The following is a 22083-nucleotide window of genomic DNA, read 5'->3' on the forward strand; positions in this document are numbered from 1 at the left end:
GTGAAATTCAAGGGGTCATGCTAAGTTTTCTTTCACATTTAAAACTTTGAGGATTAAGAAAGGCATCTTTGAAAACTGACATTTGTGCTACCCCTGGGACAGGACTCAGAATGTCATGAAGCATAACGTAAGTCTGGAAAGAAATTAGCATCAGGAACACGTTAAGAGCATCCATCCAAAGGACTCTGATCACAGGGTGAATTTGCTCAATGAATACTTAAATTTGAAAATTGCTTGATTGATGTCTTACTTGAAAACTAATAACCCAACATTCTTTGCTGTTGGCCCAAAAATATGGAAAAATGAACCAAGTAAGAGAGTGAAGTTTTGTCATTCATTTCCTATAGATTTGGAGGCTACAAGCCAAAAAACCATCACTAGGTCCTTCTTCCCTAATGGATATCACATTATAACTAGTCTCAGCATTTTTCAATTGAGCATCAGAAGCTTCACAATCTATTAAACATTGTATTCCAAGTATCTGTTTACTGAGTTGTTACAAATTGCCAATGGGACAGGAACTGTCTGTCATTTCCAGAGCAATTAGTGTGTGAAAACTTATCAAAAGAAATCTGTCAAGTTTGAATAAGTATAAATACTGCATAGAAGTCCCTAAGGAAATCAAACTGAGTGGGATACATTTTTCCTCATTGCAGCACATTAGAATTTATTTTGTTTTATTTACTTGGCTCTGTTTTTTAGCATGTTGATAGCATGCCATTTAACCCAATGGATTAATGTTTTGCTCTGATAAAAATAGACTTTGCTTTTTAGAGGAGCACTAGAGTGTCTCCTTGAGTGATACAGTAGTGGCTCCTTCCTTTCAAATTTGGAGAGCTCTTGTTTGCTTCCTGGAGGGAGCACTGGAATGGGAGTATGGCTAAAAGGACTCTTAGATACAGGTCTTCTTCGACTTAGGATGGGGTTACATCCCAATAAACCCATTGTAAGTAGCAATGCATTCACTTAGCCTAGCCTCCCATAAACTCTGAGAACCATCTGTAGTCTCCTTTGCCACTTTTGACTCTGTGACCTTACCCTTTCAAGGCTTAAGATTTTTCATGTCTTTAAAACAAAGAAATAGAACAGGTGATCCACTGGGTAATTTTTAGCTTTACTGCACATTTTACCTGCACTGATGCCTGCATTATCATTGTATTTAGTTCTTATGCTCTTTCCCCCTTGTCCTGGAAAATAAAAATATACTGTTTACAAGAAGTGATATTTGCTATAAAAAAAAGAATTAATATCTTAGAGATGTCCCCCTTTCAGGAGGCTCAGCATGATCTCACCAGTGCACCAACCAAGATTTTTTTTTTAATTTTTTTTTTTCAACGTTTATTTATTTTTGGGACAGAGAGAGACAGAGCATAAACAGGGGAGGGGCAGAGAGAGAGGGAGACACCGAATCGGAAACAGGCTCCAGGCTCTGAGCCATCAGCCCAGAGCCTGACGCGGGGCTCGAACTCACGGACCGCGAGATCGTGACCTGGCTGAAGTCAGACGCTTAACCGACTGCGCCACCCAGGCGCCCCCAACCAAGATTTTTTGAATGACATTTGTATTTTAGGACTCAACAGTATTTACAAAGGTCACATGTTCAACTGATGTTAGTTATGATCTTTAACACCATCCATTTAAGACCATTTTTGGCAACTGCGGTATGTTCCTTTTTCTACACCATGGAAAATGGCCATAGTGTTATATTGTTATTATATTTTGGGAAGCTTATTATAATTTTAAATCAACATTTTGTTATTTTCTGTTGTTTAAACTCATTTAGTGATCCTCCCAACACTGAAGTGATAGAGTTAATTATCTTCATGTTATACTTAACGTTTGTTGAATTGAAGTCATTACTATTTGTTCAGGGTTTCCCAACCTAGGTTTTGTGATCTATTAATAGATGTTTTAGAAAAATGGTATATATATAGAGGGGACGAGGAGATTTTATGATCAGTAGAAGAGATTTTATTATCATTTTATACAGTAAGTTGGTATGCTTAAACTTATGCTCTAAGGAATTTGAGGAATCTTGGCATATTAAAAATCTCTTGCAAGTCTTGAAAGGATAAATTTGAAAATCTATTAAAATTTATTTAATCTAGGTCTTCTCAAAGCCATTTGATCATGTAACCCATGTAAATTTAGGAAAGGTGGGAGGAAGAGAACTTCTGTAAACAAGAAATTAACATTCCAAGGACCACAGTTCAGGAAATGCTGCAGTATATGCTTAAGGTTGTTTGTATCTTCTCCTAAAGCACTAAGTCACTTATGTCACAAAAGCAGTGAAACCAGAATAATTAGCATATTTTTAAGTAGCCAAACAGCATGTTAATTGGGTACTTTTTTGTTTTTACTTTTAAAATGGCTAACTTTTAATGATTTAGATGTGCTTATGATTCATAGTGCTTTCACATAAAAGAATCCTGACTACATACCTGCATCACATTTGTTATTATCCCTACTTGATAGGTTAAAAGTTGAAAGTGAGAATGTTTAAGTGTCATTCCTTATGTAATACAGGTTTAAATTTTGGTCTTTTTTTTTTAACTCCAATTAGAAAAATGACAAATTAGATGTTCTTTTTTCTTTCTTTCTTTCCTTTTCTTTCTTTTTTTTTTTTTTTTTTTTTCTGATATCCATGGTCCATACAACTTTCTAATTGCCTTGTCCCACAGAATTCAGCGAGGTTGCTATCACTGGCCACTAGCAACAATCTTGAGAAATGTCTTTAGAAAAAGAAAATACAGTTTTGTATATTTGATTACAGCTTTCCTTGGAGGTGTGGGTTGATTAATGTTGTGCTGGTAAATTACTTTCTAACTTCTACCTTGTGATTTTGGAGATGCTAATTTATACTTAAATGTCTCATGTAGCTAATTAGGGCATAGACAGTGTTCTCCTCATTGTTCATATGAGAACATTGATATGCTCAGAGGTCTCTTGGTTTGCCCAAAACTCACACACAAATTGAGTGATCAGTACATAGTGCTGTGCTGTTTGCTCTGCTGTTTGTTAAAATCTCCTGTTTTTCATGGGTAAACAGCCATACCAATTGAACTTCCCCATGATCTCTTATAGGGGCTTTCCTCCCCCAGATTTTAGTTTCTTCAGGAAGTGACTAGCTTGCTGGGAAGCACTTGCTTATTTATACTGAGTATCCTCTTGACATCAGCATGGGGTTACTTATAATTACAGGCACATGCGTAAATAAAATGATTAACTATTCTCATATAAACATAATTATATCTCTCTAAAATAATACAGGAGGAAATGTTATAATCCAGTGATAAAGGGAAAGCAATCTGCATGACCCCTCCTTTGTATGTAAACAGTGGATTATTAAGGCAGAATATGTTTCCTGTTGCACATTTGGTTATTGAGGTCAGTCACACTTGGGACTCATCTAAGTATTAAACAACAAAAATGCCTTTATAGCAATTAGTGTTCTCTTTACAAAGCTGAAGCCTTTCTCCCATTTTCCAAGGACACTGCATACCTTTAAACTTCTGCCTAGAATTCTATTAAAGAAAGATATGTAAGAATTCAGCCAGCTGGTTCTGAAACCAGAATCTTCTTTTGCATCTAGTTTTCCCCCTCCCCTACCAATGTAGTTTTTAAAGATAAAGTGGGGGCACATTAATCATTGCCAGTGCCTCGTATATCACTTCTCCAGCTTTGGACACATCTGGAGATCACACTTTAAAGGGAGGAACCATGGAATGCCTCGAGCTGAAGACATTTGATTTCCTTGGAGCACAGTGGTTCACTGCAGCAATTCATGCCAGCTCACTGTCAGTGAGGGTTCTTCTCAGAAATTGAAAGCATGGGATCACATATTCATTCGCAAAACATTTACCTAAGAAAAATTAGAACTTTGTAACAGATGTTTTCACGTCTGGCTGCCCATTACACAAATCCCACTGGCATTCTGGGATGAATAAGTATTGGCAAAAAAAAAAAAAAACGTTGCTCTTGGACTGCTGTTTCATACGCAGTCCCTTATAAATATAATAAATTTTTCAGGCAATATTTTTAGGTACACATTTACATTTGGGACCAGCCCTCCGGCCAGTCAGCATGTGTTTAGCAATTATTTGCTGCAATATTAAACAACCATCTCACTCAAATAATGGAAAAATAGTTCAACTATGCAAGAAAAGAGTAAGAATGTGTGTTGATAGTAAGAAGTTTTGGGAGAAGACTAAACTGAGACCCAGAAATTATTCTGTACCTTCATAGGGCCAAGAGTTTGGATTTAGTTACTTTGTTCTCCAGTGCCAAAGTTTCTCAGTTGATGGAAAATTGTAAAATGTGTTGAAAAACACAAAGTACTATGCTGCACCATAACAATTATTATATATAAAATGAAAGAAGTGATCCAAATGCTTTTCAGGGTGGCTTCCAGCCTTACTGTATCAAAATTATAGACTGTCTGGGTCTATAATTTGCGCATGAACTCAGTAAGTATTGCGCGGTGCTTGGCACATGCTTAGCAAACTATAAATGCTTATTCCCTTGGCTTAAAGAGGTTGGACTTGTTTTAATCAACTATCAGTGTGTTCTTTTTAGTTCTCTAGAGATAAAATCTTATTGACTGACAGTAAGAGTACTGGTAAAATATTTAAGGGATTGTGATCACTTCCTGTTTATATTTAGCAGGCTGAAAAAAAATCAGTGGGCAACATGTGAATTTCTAACTTGCCCATTTTTTTCATGAATACAGTAGCATTCTAATGCTTGAAAACATTTTTGCAATGATGATTCCTTTGCTTTCAGAGCTCAGTTATGCCTGGATCTTCAATGAATACCCTTCCTATCAGGATAACCGCCGCTTTGTTTCTCAAGAGACTGGGAATCTGTATATTGCCAAAGTAGAAAAGTCAGATGTTGGGAACTATACCTGTGTGGTTACGAATACAGTGACAAATCACAAGGTCCTGGGACCACCCACACCACTAATATTGAGAAATGATGGTGAGTTTCCTAAGGGATTTTGTTTTTCCCGTGTTTTGAGATCACGTGTTGCATATGGAAAACTGTTATATTATTGGCACACAAACGCTGTCTAAATGAAATTTAAGAAAAGTTTAATGCTTTTTACATTTGGTTACCTATATTTGCTCCACTTGTGTAAGAAGTAAGCCCATGAATCTGTTTTGAAAACTAATTAGAAATTTAATTGCTAATCTCAACAGCAATGGAATGTGGATTTAGGTGAGTATAAATAACAAAGTGTTTCTTTTTCACTTAAAATGTATACACAGGCAGAATGAAGTAGAAGGTTGAACACCTAGCTCGTTAATCAATTCTATGTAATTTAGTATTAAGTGTCCAGAAAGAAGTTTTAAATTATCCAAATAACTTCTGGATTTATGATACTAATGACATAGTTCACACCACAATGAAATGCAGGAATACCAAGGCTTATTTGAGAAATAAATTTTAATTTCCAATACTTTTGTGAAAATGTTTCAAGAAAACATGTGATTTTCCCCTTAATTATCTGGATGAATGACATAACAGTGTATGGTAATTCACCGTGTGCTTTTCAAAGGCAATCTTACTGAACTGTATGCCAAAAATCTAGTTCCACTATGCCTTTTCCCCACCAGGAGTCTTTTTATGAATTCTGTCCCCTCTTCTTGAGATGCTTCTCCTCCTCTGAGTCCCAGCCTGTCATTTGACTAAATGATACTGGCCCTTTCATTTTCTTCAAGTATATCACTTTCTCCCGGAAGTTACGTCTGTCTGACTCCCTCCCCACTATGCTGCATCAGGTATCTTCTCTATCATGTCCAATAAAGCCCATTACTATAACCCCAAGAACTCTTCATTTTGTGTCACAATTACCAGTGTGTTTCCCTGTCTCCCTAACTATAAACTTGCTATTTTAGAAGCACATGTAGTGCCTTGATCACTAGTATGTCTCCAATACCTGTACAATACCTGGAACATAGGAGATTCTTAATAGATATTTGTGGAGTAAAAGAAAACAAAGCACAATTAAGTCTTTCAATAATGGCCAGTATAGAGATTTAAGCAGCCATGGTTAAATGTTTATGTTTCTATTCTTTTTAAATTCCATGCCCATCAAGTACACACTTGAGCCTTCCATTATGAACAGGAATTACTAGACCCATTGTACAGGCAAGGAAACTGTCAGACAAGAATGTTAATAACAAGCTTTTACTAGGTACTTAACTATTTGCTGGATGCTCAGAATTTTACCAGAATTATTTCAGTGAAACCTCAAGCAACTATATGAGGAATATCCTCTTTTATCTTTTATAGATGAATGAACTGGGGCTCAGACATGTTAAATAACAAACCCCGAAGCCACATACCTAGCTAAAAACTAATGGCTCTACAGTTCACACTTAGCTCCCACGTCCTGTTGATTCCAGAGCTAATACATTAATGCCTCAATCACTAGGTTTCATTTCATTACACTCTACCACCTCTTACCTGAATTTGTACAACACAAACTTGCGGATTCAAGCCTAGAACTCAGATTTCTCTCCAAATATGTTCTTCTTCCCTTCTGTACTGAAGGGACTTTGTACCCAGGTGCAGCTGTGAATATGAATTTCTTAGAACAGGATATTTGTAGACAAACCAACTTGCAAATAGGGTCTGAGCATCCTTACAGCATAAACTGTACTATGGAATTTTTTAGCAAATGATGTAGATTTGAATCATTCCTTTATTTACTCATGCATTTAACATGTATTTATTTAGCACTTACTATGTGACAGCCACTATTAGTGCAGTGAACAAGAACAATAGGGCCTCTATCTCATTTTACCCACATGTTCTGGGAAGATACAGGTAAAAAACAAACATAAACAAAAACAAAACCCCAATTACTTTAGTACTAAATACAACAGTATGATAAAATACAGGTCCTATGGAGTGGAATGTCTACTTTAGGCAGAATTGTCACTGAAAACCTTTCTGAGGAGATGACATATGAGTTGAGACTTGAATTCTAAGAAGTCAGCCCCTGTGGTGATCAGAGGGAGGAGCAGTGCAGACTGAGTTGACATCACATGCAAAGGCCCTGAGGCCTGAAAAAAACACTGGGCATGTTCAGGAAGAAAAGAGAATGTGAGCATGGACAGAGCATAATGAGCAGGGTGAAGGTTGCTTCGAGTTGATATTGGAAAAGAATCAGTAGCCAGATCATGTAGACCATGGAAAAAAGCCTGGATTTTATCTCAAGTGCAATGAGAAGCCATTAGAAGATTTTACGCAAGATAGTGATGTATGTTTTGTAAAAGTTTCCTTAGCTACTGTGTAGAGATTGACTAAACAAGTGAGAGTGGTCACTGCATGTCCAACTGAAAGACTCTGCAGCAATTCAGTTGGGAAATGGTGGCAGCTTGAACTAGGGAGTAGCAGGAGGAACAGAGAAGTGGATGGATTGAGAATCTGGTTTGCGGGTAAAGCTGCCCGAATTTGCCTATGCACTGAATGTGGGAGGTGTTGGAAGAGAAAATCAGGGGTGACACATAGGTTTCTGGTGTAACAACTGGGTTGATGGGAATGCCATTTACTGAGGTTTTACTGAACAGGGTTGGAAGGGGGAAATCCAAAGTATTATTTTAGTCATTATTTGTAAAGCCAAAAGCTTGACTTTTCTCTTGGCAACAGAAAGAAGTATTTGCTTTCTGCTGCTTCTGCCATCTCTCTGTCATAACACCCGTCTGATATATTCACATGTGCTTATCAGCTCGCCTTCTCCTCCTCACCGACATTGTGATCAAGCACAGATTGTAGGTTTCATCCAGCTTTGTTCTGGGGACCAGCACAGTGCTTGCCAGATGACACACGTTAAATTAATATGTTGGAATAAGCTGAATTAGATTAAATAAAACTAAAAATTTTATCCATTTAAAAAGCTATCGATGCTCTCTCCCCAGACCTAAGGATGAAGAAACTTTGTCAAAAGATGTGCTCCAAAGGCCTTTTGTATAGAATTATTTAAAAAAAAAATCCCTCTGACCTCTGTTTAAAATGCACTTACACCAGAATGTCTGTTCAGTGGTGTTATTATCCATTCAGGTGTCTCAAGTAACAAATGTAATGAAATACTGATGATTCACTAAGACCTAGCCCAGGAGACATGTTGCACAGAGTTGCTAGGAGGAACACAAATTCAGGAACATAAGAACTCCAGAATCATGGACACCTCAAGTTGGCAACAACTTTACCTTTTGCTTTGTTTTTAGATATATCTTGACTTGTGTAATATATCTTCATAGAGATGCCAAATGTTTTTGATAGAATATTTTATCACAAAACTAGCAGAATAAGGATCTCATTCTTCAGCAATTAATGCCCATTCATTCTTAATTTCCATGGGAGTTGCATGGTGAAAATTCATAATATGTCTATCCCATTTGGGCTGGAGTATATAAAATGGATACTTGAACTATATTACTGAGCACAAAATAGGTTATTTAATTAGCTCTTTCTGGAGGTAAGAGAAAAGGGGAAATATAAATCAAGAAGAGATTGCAAAATAAAGATGACATTCTTATTAAAGTCTATTCTACAGGAATAAAATCAATAAAATTATCATTCTGTATGATCTTGTATTTAGGGACTGTATATTAGACTGATAAGTACAAGGCTGTATAGAATTTGTACAATCATTTTGTTAATTGAAGCTCTCTCAAAATTGCACATCCTCCTTCTGCCTCCGAAATGCAAATAAGCAAGGCAACAGAGTTTATTGCCTGAAGTGAACTAATTACCATGGCTAGTCATTTTCTCTGCTAAGTGCAGATGTAGTTTAAAGAACTAGATGTCCTCAATATTCAGGTTATTTCCTTGGAGTTCCAGCTAAGCATTTCTGGACTATGATTCATTGTTTCCAGCCCAAAAGGTGACAGTGAGTCATAAAGAGTGAACAGTGAACGTTGACTCAAGTCCTGAAAGGCGTCAAGTGTGATGTGTCCCATGTTTATCCCACTGACCCTTTTTACCCCTTGTCCCCAGCTCACCACAAGTCGGCAAGACTTCAGTACTTTATGTTCCCTTCACACCCCCACACTGTTCACCTGGCTCACCCCTTCCTGTGTCTCAGATTGTTACTGAAATGTAGAACAGGATGGTTTAGAGGTCAGACCTGAGGACTCTGGAACTGGGCTCCCAGGATGGAATACAGCTGCGCCACTTATTAGCTATGTGACTGTGGATGTCAGTTTCATCTCCCTGTGCTCCATTTTCTCATCAGTCAAGTGAGGATGATAGTACCTAGCTCAGAGGCTTATTTTCTGGGTTAAATTACAAATAAAGTGCTTTGATCAATGACAAAATAGAAAGGCAGCATCAGTAACTTACATAGATATACTCAACAAATTATATCTATATACTTAATATTTTTTAATGTTTACTTTTGAGAGAGAGAGAGAGAGTACGTGTGTGCATGAGCAGGGGAGAGGCAGAGAGAGAGAGAGGGACACAGAGGATCCGAAGCAGGCTGTGTGCTGACAGCAGAGAGCCCAATGGGGGGGACTCGAACTGTTAGATCACAACCTGAGCCAAAGTCAGACACTTCACCAGCAGAGCCACCCAGGCACCCCTCAACAAATTATATTTTTAAAAACAGATTACATAGTGTACAGATAGTATGATCCTTGTTTTGTAAAGTATATGTGAATTAGGACAGAGAAGGTTGGAAATACTGCTCTTCAAAATGCTAACAGTGTTAAACTTTGAAGTGTTTAACTTTCAGTGGCAAAATGTTTGATTCTTATTTTTTTTCTATTTGTTGTATTTTCTAATTTTTCTACAATCATTAGAGATATTTTGAATTTTTAGAAAACCATTTGGTAAAAGGGTTATGTATAGATTATTGACTCTGCAAGGCACTTAGAGATCACCCAGTTTTGTATCTTTATTCTTTGACAAAGAAGAGCATTGAAAACCAGGAGAGTAAGGTAAGGAAGCACCGGGGAGAAATGCCCAGTGCTCTGTTGCTGTGCCGTTTAACTGAGGTTCAGGAAAGCTGTTTGGGGCTCTAGATTAACAGATTTACCTTGTACCTTTTTTGTTATGACTTAAATATTTTTAATATTGATAGTTCCCCTAAATAATGACATGTTGCTGTATAGTACTTACTTCCAGGAAGTATACAGTTGAGAGTTATTAGACAAATGTGAGAGAGTTTTATATCAGAGTTTATTTACCTAGATATTTTGAAATCTGCTTTGGAAAGATAATGTAACTTGTGTGGGAAAGTGCACCTGTTACTTAGGTACCATGAAGAAAAGCAAGATTTAATTGAGAAAACTATATCATAATTTTTTTTAAGACAGGTACTAAAGTCATCTATGGATCAATATTAGCCAACTGCTGCTTATTAATGATGATGAGCCTGCTCTATTATGAGCTTCCTAAACAGATATCAAAGGATTATCCCTAAATTTCTATAAACAAAGGTAATAGATTACCCAGACAACATTAACTACCAGAGAAATCATAGATTTAGGTGATAGTTATAATGGCTATTTCTTCTGTCTTTAATCACTACCCCCAACTCCTTCTAAAATGGCTGAAGAGGAGAAAAATTGGCAGATATTAGTACAGTCTTGGGAAAATGAGGTCATGTCCATGACGATGTTTATGTACATTACATTTATATATAATTGAGCAGGAGTTATTATATGACCTTTGCCTTTTCTCTCTCTTTTTCCCTAGGCTGGCTGGGGATTGGTTTGGCAGTCCTTTGTTTTCCTTATTAGAACCAAGACAGATTTTGAGCAGTTCATAGCCAGCGTCTGTGGGATGGATCTGTGCTTTGTATGGTGGATATTAAATGTTTTCGAATATTATCTCTAATGATAACTCTAAATAGAGGAAACACTAAGGAACAGGGAATAAAGGGTTTATCTTATCTTAGAGTTTCAAAATCTCTCTCTTTTCTCCTTTTCTCTTTCTCTTCCATTTCTGTATGTATATACATTTACAAACATGTATGTAGGCTATGTTGTGTAAATACACATATGTTTTATACACAAGATATATATTGCCTTTGGAAGTTAAAATGTAAACTTCACTTTTCTGAATATTATACTTCCATGTAAAGTTAAATTATTTAAAATTTGTATAACCAGAGTAACTGGTGATATTTTTCTAAGTTCTCACTCATTTTTCCCAGCCTAATTTTATGTAGCCATGAAAATTCTGGGGTGCCTGGGTGGCTCAACCAGTTAAGCATCCAACTCTTGATTTCAGCTCAGGTCATGATCTCACAGTGGTGGTATTGAGCCCTGTGGTGAGCTCTGTGATGAACATAGAGCCAGCTTGGGATTCTCTCTCTTACTCTCTCTCTGTCCCTCTCCCTGGTTCATGCTCTCTCTCTCTCTCTCTCTCACAAAAGAACAACAAAAAAAGAAAGAAAGAAAGAAAGAAAGAAAGAAAGAAAGAAAGAAAGAAAGAAAGAAAATGCTGAGCATGGTCAGCACTGAAGTATTTAACATTCTCACCTGAAATCACCTTTAACCTAGTGGACAAGAGACCAGCTAACAACTTCAGTTTCCTGCAGTTTCAGAGCAGGAGGGACAGAAATAGATGTTCTGGACATAGGGTTGAGAATGTCCCTGGGTGGTGCCAACCACCTTTATCTCTTTTGCCGTGGCCTCACCTCACCTGGGTTGCTGTGAAAGGGGGACAGGACTAAAAGTCAAGAAGAAAAGAAGCCATGGGAATCTGGGCTGCAGTCCCAGATCTACCACTAACTCACATGACACAATCGTGCCATTTCTTTAGTCCTCAGTTTTCTCAGCTATTAAAATGATTAATTTCTAATAAACCATATCTAAGGTTTCATCTAGTTATCCTCTAGGATTCCAGTCACAACTTTTGTACATTACCGTACTCCAGTCTGAGTATTCGCACAAGGCAGATAATATCAGATGCTAATCAACAGACAGATTGCTGTTCATTGGTTGGATTTCTCCCAATGCTAAAAACCAATCCTAGCACAAAACTAGGTGCATTCACTCTTTCTGACCGAAATGGTCATTTGTGAGCCTTCACCTCTATGACTAATGGTGGCTCAGAAGACTGCATTCCCCACAAAGTTCCAAATTTAAGACCAAAGACTAAAAACTGGAACACATAAAACTAGAACATTCTGGAATATTATGTAATATTGATGCAGTGTAATGTATCCTCCGTTATGATATGCCATCTGTTGATAGTAGACTTTTGTAATATTGCCCCAAACTGGATTAGAACCTCAAGTGAGCATTAACAACCAGTGTGTGTCTTCATAAACAAAGCACCTTTATTGGTAGGCCACTTAACCTTGTGGGATCAGATCAGAAACCCAGTCATTAAGATCTTTTTTTTTTAATTGTAAACTTGATCTACAACATTTTATTGATGACCTAGTGTATATACTAGCAAGGATGACACCTCTGCTTGGCAGTGGGTAGAAATATGTTCTTCACTCAGACATATTTCTTTGTTACTTAAGATCTAGAGTTTATACCAAAACACTTTGTTTTATTTTACTCTCACTTCTAATTGCAACTTTTGTGTGGCTTTGTCATAGCAATCATGTCTTGTTTTTAATTCTCTAACAACATCACAGTTGAGGATCTGTGGGCGTAAAACATGTTTTATGAGGAGAATATCTAAATGACTAAAGGATGTGAGATATTTTGCTAAACTGCCATTGCTAATCTGATTTAATAGTGTCTTAATGGCTCTGGATATTTTGAAGGCTTGACAAGCTTAGAAACTTGGCAGTCAGCTTTAGACCCCTAGCACAGTTGTTCCATTTCAGGTCCATGTGGGCCAAAGGTCTTAGATGGTCATTTAACTAGTCAGTTAGAAAGCATCTGTTAAGTACCCGTTGTGTGTGGCACACTATAAAATAAAAAGATGCGCACTCAGCCCCTGAAACCCTACAGTCTTAGAGAATTCCAAATGAGTGAAGGCTCTGAAGTTTCGTTCTTATTGGAGTCACTGAATTGAGTTCCGGAAAACACATTTACAGACAGTAGGATTGGAAATGAATAAGGGAAGCAGAGGTGCCTAGCCTAAAATAAAGATGACTTGGAGCATTCATTTCATTATGCATTTAACCAACAAATATTCATGGAGCACCTGTTGTATGCTTGTCACTAGGAATGCAGAAGTCTTTCTGTGCTAGATTATAGTCTAGCTGAGGAGCCTTACTGCATTCTGAGGCAGGAGTGGGGCCACATTAGGGGAGAGTGGAGAAGTAAAGCAGGTTCATTTAAGTTTCTTTTGTAATAAGAGCCTGCAGTGGAGGGTGAAGTGAGATTGTGTATTAATTGTGCCTTGGAGGTGAGGAAATCTGACCTGGTTGTTAGGAATCAGTCCAAGCTTCCATCAAGAGTTGAGGAAGGTAAAGAATTCCTGGCAGTGAGGACAGAATTTGTGTAAACCAGGAGTCAGCAGACTCCCTCCTGCAGGCCACTTCTGCCCATGGCCTGTTTTTGTAAATAAAGTTTACCGTTTTGTCCATAGAAATGTTGGCTGTTCTTAGTTAATTCGTAGATACTTTATAATTTTTGTTGCTATTGCAAATGGTTTCTTATTTTGAATCACATTCTCTAGTTAGTTATTGCTGATGTACAGAAATGCTATTTTTTTGTGTGTGAGTCTACATTTGGCAAGCTTGCTGACATCTCTTGTTAGTTCTAATAGTTTGTCAATTCTATCAACTCTCTCAAACTTTGCTATTTTTCTCATTTCCTCTAAGCCAAGGGTCAGCCAGCTTAGGGCTCATGGGTCGTATAGCATACCATCTTTTTGTAAATAAGATTTTATTGGACCATAGCCATGTCCTTTTTGTTTACATATTGTCTGTGGATGCTTTTCAGCTACAGTGGCAGAGTTAAGTTGTAACAGAGACTGCATGGTTCATAAAACCTAAATAAAATCCTTGTTCTCTGTCACTTTACAGTAAAACTTTGCCAATCCCTGACAACATGATAATATCTTTAAATATCTGAAGACTGTCCATCAAAAGACTGGTTTTTTTGCGGCTACAAAGACTTGAACTAGGACTAACATGCACAATTAGAGGGAGAGAGAGAGAATTTTATTGAAGACCACATGAAGAACGTTTTAGTAGGCTTAACATAAAAGTACTTACTCAATGGAAGATGAAAGCTGGCTTTCTTTCACTTAAAAGAAGATGACCTTGTAATTACTTGTCCAAACTGGAAACTGTTAGCAAATTATTTCAGGATTTCAGGTAAACCAGGACTCTTTGAGTCAAACCCAGATGCATTCAGTCTACCTTTATAGGAGATTGCCTTCTGGAGTAACTCAAGTTATCTCTGCACTTTAATTATTGAGAAGGAAGCAAAGAATTCAGGTTTGAGGTCAAAATGTTTATTTTCACATCCCACAGATTTCTGAATACACCCTAAAACACCAAGTTTAAGAGGTGATGTACAGCCTTCAGTCTCTTTATCCCTCTTCTCCAGCATTGGGGAGGTTGTTGTTTGTGTCATCATTGTCTCAAACTCAGTGGAAATTCAGCTATTGGAGGGTGGAAGGTGGTAAAAGATTTTCCTTGGGTGGTTCCCTAGACCTCACAATGTTTCCTTCAACCAAGAACAAAACAAGTCTTTTTTAAAAGAGCATTAAACTCAGACAGAAGGATTAGTATGACTCATGAGATATTTCAAAATATGTATAGATTAATGATCTGTATATGCATCATATGACAGTCCACAAGAAAGTCAATGTGGGAACTTTTCGTAAGATGATGTTTGCAATTTTTTTACTAGAAAATACCACTTTGTGGAAGTTGGTAAAAGTCCCTTCTATGGTTTAATTTAGCAAGCACAGATTCCAGCTAAGGCAGGTGTTGGCAAAATGTTATGGCACGCAACTCTGAAAAGTGGCTTCTTTCTGCCAACACAGCGCTCTGCAAATTGTAGTTAAATAAGCATGGTGTGTGGCTGATTTCTCTTTCATAGTCTGTAATTTGCCAGTTATTTTGTTAAATTCTATGTTCTTACAGACATCAGCATCACCTTAATGATTTTCCAGGTTTTAAAAGGGGAACAGTCATTGCCACAAGGTCACCTACAAGTCCAGACTCTTGATGGGCATTGTCACTGGTAGGATTCCATTAATAATACTCTCACAATGACTAGCTCATAAGAGCGGTCTAGCATTATTATGTTATATTTTTTGCTTTGACCTAACACTTCGTGGTTCCTGCAGACATTCTTAAAGTGTACTCTGTGACCAGAAGCTTCAACATCACCTGTGAAATTGTTACCAATGCACATTCTTGGTCTCCATGTCCACATTCTAAATCAGAAACTTAAGCCTTCAAGGTGATTTAAAGTTTGAGATCCACTGGTTTAGAAAAAGACCTTAGGAATTTCTAGCCATGTCTTCCTCAGAAAGTCAACTCTTGCAGTTATTCAGTAAACAATCATTGTCTACATATGCCTTGTTACCATGAAATGTGCTGAAAAAGAGGAGCCTACAGGTGTCATGAAGGTAACAACCAGGTGTACTTTACCCACATTGTGCCCCTATTGCTAGGTACATTACCTGTTTTATGGTTGGTATTACATGAATATTTACTGCATTAATCCATCAGAATATAAATAAAGCTAAGCTCTTGACTCCTGATGTTTCTGATGTGTAGAATTTTAAGTGTTGTAATTTTTGCTATTGTTATGGTGGCTCTCTTCACAGAATGGAAAACACTGATGATGCATTTTAATGAATTAAGATTTCCTTTTTAATTTTATGTTTATAAATATGTGTCTAAGTGTCTCCAAAATTGAAAGCAAAAGTTGTCTCTGTAGGGAAATTGTATCATGAATGAATGAAATCATGCAAGAGAAAGGGAATATGGCTGAGATTATATATTCTGGTTGATCTTGATTCTATTATATGCACTCTTTATTTTCACTTACCTTAGTGTGTGGACATAGCTAGGCCTTCATATATTCCCACCTTTTAAATAGTTTGAAGATGGAAAAATGGTCTGGAGCAATTCCATCAGTGGCCTTTCTCTTTCTGCCTAATCATTCTGTGAATCACCAGAGCAGCTGTAGACCAATTAAGTTCAAAAGTGTACAGGTGGTCAAAGGAATGACTTGAAAAATGTACTCTAGTTATAAGAAGCCTTTTGTTACATAAAAAAATTAAAATGGCAACAGCTTTTTAAATTTAATGTACAAAATAAAGGCCAAAATAGTTAAAATGAAATAGTCAAATAAAAATATGGCTTGTTTCAGATGTAACTCAATTACATAGAACAGTTCGCAGGTGTCTCCCCCACCCCAAGTGTTCATAATATAGTTGGAGAAAATTGTTTCCTTCATTTTTTATGACTTTAATACTAGAACAATCTTTATATATAATGAAAATTCTTTAAACATCATGAACACTATGCCATCCCATCTCTGATCCATATCTTTATGTCCTGTAACAACTGCTATAAACACAGATCAATCTGTCTTATTACTAACTCTGTTACTTGAATTTCTATAGCTGTAAATAAAGATCAGTGTGTATCAACCCAGAAATCATCCACATGACCACCTAAACAGCCTAGAGTTCATTTTAGAGAAAAACACGGTCTAAGTGAGTGAACTCATACAAGAAGCCATGATGATGATACTTTAGAAATGACTTTCATGGCTGGAAGGAAGTGCATGATTGACTTAATGGCTATTATGTGTCATAGGAGAAGGCCCATATTCCTACATTTTTCCTCCCTTCCACAAATTTCTACTCATCACAATTTTTTTTCTTTTTTTTACTGTGATTTTTTAAATGTTATTAAATAATAATATTAACATTAACAGAGAGAGAGAAAGAGACCATGGGCATGGGAGGGGCAGAGAGAGAGAAGAGAGAGAGAGAGAGAGAGAGAGAGAGAGAGAATGAGAATCCCAAGAAGGTTCCACACTGTCAGCACAGAGGCTGATGTGGGGCTCAAACCTGCGAACCATGAGATCATGACCTGAGCCAAGAGTTAGACACTCAACCAACCTAGCCACCCAATCACACAATTTTTTTTTTCATATGCCTGGTACTGAACTAAGATTTGTGAGGGTTACAGAAAAAATTTGAAAGTCTTTCCATTTTTCGAGAAAGTGAAAACACAAAGAAAAAGAGATAACATATATATATATATACATATATATATATACATACATATATATATATATGTATATATATATATATATATATATATATATAAATAGCTATAAAGATGATCAACAACAGTAATGCTGTTTGAGAGGGGCCCAAAATTTTATGTGTAAAATGACATTATTTATATGGCAGTAGTTTTTTGGTGAGTTTAAGTGAAAGCACTCCTCTGAAGGGGCTCCATTTGAGCTGAGACATGAAGCAGGAGAAAAGTTATCCGCCCAAAAATCATAGGAAGCATGAAAAATGAAAGACATTTCCACACAAAGACTTGCAAGCAAATGTTCTTAGAAGCATAACTCATTATCACTAAAAGTGGAGGCGATCTAAATAAATGCCCATTAACTGGTATTATGAGTTGAATTGTGTCCCTCAAAAAAGATATGTTGAAGATGTAACCCTCCTAGTACTCAAAATATGACCTTATCTGGAAATATGGTTTTTATGGGTGCAGTTAATTCAGGTGAAGTCATATCAGACTGCAGTTGGTCATTAATCCAGTATGACTGGTGTCCTTATAAAAGTACAATGGGAAGACACATAGAGAGAATGCCGTGTGATGACAGAAGTAGAGACTCGAGTGATACCGGTGTAAGCCCAGGAACACCGAAGATTTATGGCCACCACCAGAAGCTAGGAGGAGGCAAGGGACAATTCTACCCAGAATGTCAGAGGGGGCAGAGCCCTGTCATCACTTCATTTATGACTTCTACCCTCCAGAACTGTGAGAGAATACATTTCTTTTTCTTTAAGCCATTCCGTTTGTGTCATGTTGTTGCTAATATGACCAGGACAGACATAAATAAGATATGGTATAACCATACAGTTGAATAGTATTCAGCAATAAAAATGAACAAACTACTGATAAATTCTGCAACATGGATGAACCTTGATCACACTATGCCAAGTGAAAGAGCCCAGATACAAAAGAACACATGGTGTATAATTCCATTTATATGAAACATCCAGAAAAGGCAAATTATCAGAGAGAGAAAGCAGATTAGAAGCTGCCTCGGGCTGGAATGGGTTCTGAGGATTGACTATAAATAGACATGAAGGATCATGGGGTGATGGAAATGCTGAAAAAAGTGGATTATGGCCATGACTTTGCAACTTGGTAAATTTACTGAAAATCTTTGAATTTGTACGTAAATTACACCTCAGTAAATGTGTGTTGTTGTTTTTTTTTAAGAAGTCAGGGGAAACAGTAGAGCTGAGGCACAGAGGTGTTAATGCTGTCTGGTCATTTAAAGGCCACTGTGAGGTATAGAGTAGTCCAGACAGAGGAAGGGAAAAAGGATCCTAGAGGAGTGGACTTTGAGTCTGGGCCTTGATAAGTAGGAGTTTAGGATGAGGAGATGACAGGGCACAGGACCATGCACACTGTCTCTGCATTGCAGTGATATCTCACTTTCTCAGGACAAGATTGTGTGAGATATATTTTCTCCTTGGTATATCTTTCAGAGCTGGGTTAAAGAAACCTAATGCGTATGTAATGTTTAAAGAAAGAGAAGGCAGAGGGACCACCTGATCACTGCTAAAACAGCCTTGCCTGTTGTATTTTAACATTATTGTCTCATCTCCCTCCCACACATGATACACTGCAGTGCAGACTGTTATGATTTCCTGGGAGCACAAAAGACCTCTTTCTCCCAAAGCAATTCTTTTTTTAATTAACACTGCTCTTGGAGTACATAGCCACGCGCGCGCACACACACACACACACACACACACACACACACACAGCACTAAAAGGTGTTAACTTGTTCCTGGGCTGAGAGTCATACTACTGATATTTATGGGACAATGAGTCAACCGTATGGGCTGTTGGTTAGCAAGTTCAGCAGCTGTGGGTGAATGCCGTCATTAGCAAGTGCCACTTCTTTGCTGGTCTAGCTTTGTGGCAAATGCTTAAAGGAAGGCAAACCCGAATTTAAGTGGAAGGGAACCCAAACTGGCCAAAAAGGAAGGAGTGGTTTTGTATCTGAATGTTGCAACATAGATTTAATGTATTTGAATCTAGTTTTCCAGTGTTCTTCATTGCGGTGGTGAGACGCCATAGTAAAAGAGGAATTGGGGACCAGATTTACAAACTGGAACACCAACTAGTTTGTTGTAAAACTAAAGACAAACTGCTTAACCCCTTTGAGATTACAGCCTTGCTCACAAAAGGGAGGGATAGATTAGAACTGATTTTAATTGCATTGGGGGGAGTGGGTTATAGTCTTTTTGAGAATAGATTGCTAGCTGCAGGTCCTCTCTGTAGGAAAGTGTTCATCCATGAATGCCAAGATTAAAAATGCTGAACTAAATTATTTAAAAAGCCCCTTCCAAATCCAACCTTCCCTGTCATTCTATGAAAGGAAAAAAATCAAAGTTATGTTCAACTTTGCACTTTGGACCACATACTTCACAGCAAACCTAGCCAGACAGTTAGGTTATCTCACAGCATTGATTTTCTTTTTTGCACATTAGCAAAATCCCCTTGATGCTTCCCAAACATTGAAGCTGCAGATGAATACGGTCACCTCAACCAAATGAGTGGAATCATTTCTCTCTGTCATTGTACCTGTCCCTGTCCATTCCTTGCTTTCACCTTTTCTTCTGAATCCCTCAGTCTTTTTTTCTATAATTATGGAAAGCCTAAAGGAGAGGTGAAATGAAGGGTCCTATCATTTCTTAGTATGTTAGATAATTCCAAATTTTATATTGGCACAGCTCAATCAGAGATCACAGAAAGGACGAGACATTGAATAGAAATAAATGGATTTGATCAGTGGGAGATGGGGTCAAGAATGTATTGGTAAGAGGGGTGCCTGGGTGGCTCAGTCGATTCAGTGTCCAACTTGAACTCAGGTCATGATATCATGGCTGGTGAGTTCAGCCCCGCGTCGGGCTCTGTGCTGACGGCTCAGACCCTGCAGCCTGCTTCAGATTCTGTCTCCCTCTCTCTGCCCTCCCCCGTTCCTGCTCTGTCTCTGTCTCTCTCTGCCCCTCCCCTGCTCATGTCCCTCCCTCTCTCTCTCTCTCTCTCTCACTCCAAAATAAACATTTAAAAAAAATTTTTAAGATAATTTATTGATAAGAAATCATTGGTTTTTAGTTATAAAGTATGGACTTAGTTTGTTAGGTTATGTTACCGTGACCACAATTGTACAATTTCCTACGATATAGGAAAGTGAGAGAATATGACCTTAAAGTCAGCATGCCTTTGGGAAGGTGGGTATGATTTAAAGATTGTTTTCTGTATTACTTCCTCCTGTCATTTTTACCTTGGTTCAGAATATAATGTCACTGGCATTTGATGTTACCTTCTCTGTACTAATTTATGATTAATTCAGATTGGTTTAGGAAGTGAATGATAAAGTAATTCGTAATTGAGTAACTGACTACTCAGATTTTTTTCTTACATAGACATAATAGAGCAGCAAGTATTTTGGTAAAGTACTTAAATTTTTTTTGCAGTATGTTTTCAAAAAGATCATTTATTTGGTTTCCCTGGTGACTGAGACTTTATCTCTCCCCTCCTTATGTGGTCCATGACTCCCTTTTAAAAAAAGGTTTTTCAAGAAGTGAAGTTGTATGCACAGAGAATTTGATCCTAGGCAGATGGTATGGCACTGTGACACAAAATTTCCCCTAGCAGTAACTGGGAGAAGAGCCACAATTCAAGGCTGGTTAGAGATAGAACCTGCTTTAAATGAAGGAATTAATTGTGCACATAATGATGTATGAGAGCGTCCTAAATTAACAAAAACACTAATGTATGTTTTAAAAGAGACTCAAAGACTTAGTCCCTTTGTTTATTCACAGGGGTGATGGGTGAATATGAGCCAAAAATAGAAGTGCAATTCCCAGAAACGGTGCCCACCGCCAAAGGAACAACAGTCAAGCTGGAATGCTTTGCCTTAGGAAAGTAAGTCTGGTTTCTCTTCCGTCTTCTTCACCCTTCAGCCTGTGCGGGTGTAGAAGTTTATTTGCACTGTTCGCGGTGATGGCTTCTGAGGTGACTGAAAAGCAAGTCAGGCCTTTCTTTTTGTGATGCCACGTATGCATCTTTGATTCTGCCCTCTCACCATGGAGAGAGTACATGTAATGGCACAAAGGGGATTAGGCTGCCACAATTGACATGGCCACAAAGGAGAAGAGAATGGGCAATTCTGAAAAAGTATTTTCTTCTATTATTGTGACCTATAATGTGCACGCTGTCTAACCCAGAATGACAGGAAAACAATGGCCTTCATTTGAGGTACGCTCAAGCCGACTATTTAGAAAAATATGGACTTTCAGTCTGGCCCTAGTTTACAGAGGATGCATCAAACTTTTCTTGAATTTCTTTTTAAATTACCAGTCTCTTCTCTCTACTTTGGATTTTCTTCTCTGGCTAAAGATAGGGAAGATCTTATATTCTTTAAGAGAGTCTCTATTTTACAGACTCACCCGAAAATTACTCCCAACTTTATTATTAAGTCTGTGGAATTATAGATAAGCCTAGTTGGGATCCAGTTAACGTTTCCATAGAGTATCTATCTCTCAGAGGGCACAAAGAAAATGGAAAAAGAGATCAGTTAAGATTTTCCCAGTAATCCTAAAAAAGGGGGGGGGGGTGTTGGGGGTTGGCATAAATGGTACACACTGTCATCTGAAATGAGAATTTTAGATCATCTATGGAATTTATTGATTGATGTAGATCTCTACACCCAACCCTATTTCCCGCTAACCCATTGCTAACTCCCCATCCTCTTCCTGCGCCCAGATCATGGCTAAGGCAACAGCACTTGCTTGTGCCCAACCCCTGTATCAGCATGTGATCTGTTTCTGTATATTTTTTGTGTTTACAGCAACCATAGAAGAAAGGTATTCCTTTTTATCACTATATTTTCAGCTCTAATA

At 37.6% G+C, this 22083-nt stretch overlaps 1 protein-coding gene across 8 annotated transcripts in view; it reads left to right on the forward strand.

Annotated features, from left to right (window-relative positions):
• The window catches only part of CNTN4 (contactin 4), a 901803-nt gene that overhangs the window by 715370 nt on the left and 164350 nt on the right, over positions 1–22083 (forward strand). For all 8 annotated transcript variants that reach the window (XM_045493589.1, XM_045493588.1, XM_045493585.1 and 5 more), the window contains 2 exons: positions 4783–4980; positions 21004–21106. In XM_045493589.1, the coding sequence (XP_045349545.1) occupies positions 4783–4980; positions 21004–21106 (301 nt within the window). The remainder of the gene's footprint in view (positions 1–4782; positions 4981–21003; positions 21107–22083) is intronic.

This window comes from Leopardus geoffroyi, chromosome A2 (assembly GCF_018350155.1).
Source record: "Leopardus geoffroyi isolate Oge1 chromosome A2, O.geoffroyi_Oge1_pat1.0, whole genome shotgun sequence".
NCBI classification, from domain to species: domain Eukaryota; kingdom Metazoa; phylum Chordata; class Mammalia; order Carnivora; family Felidae; genus Leopardus; species Leopardus geoffroyi.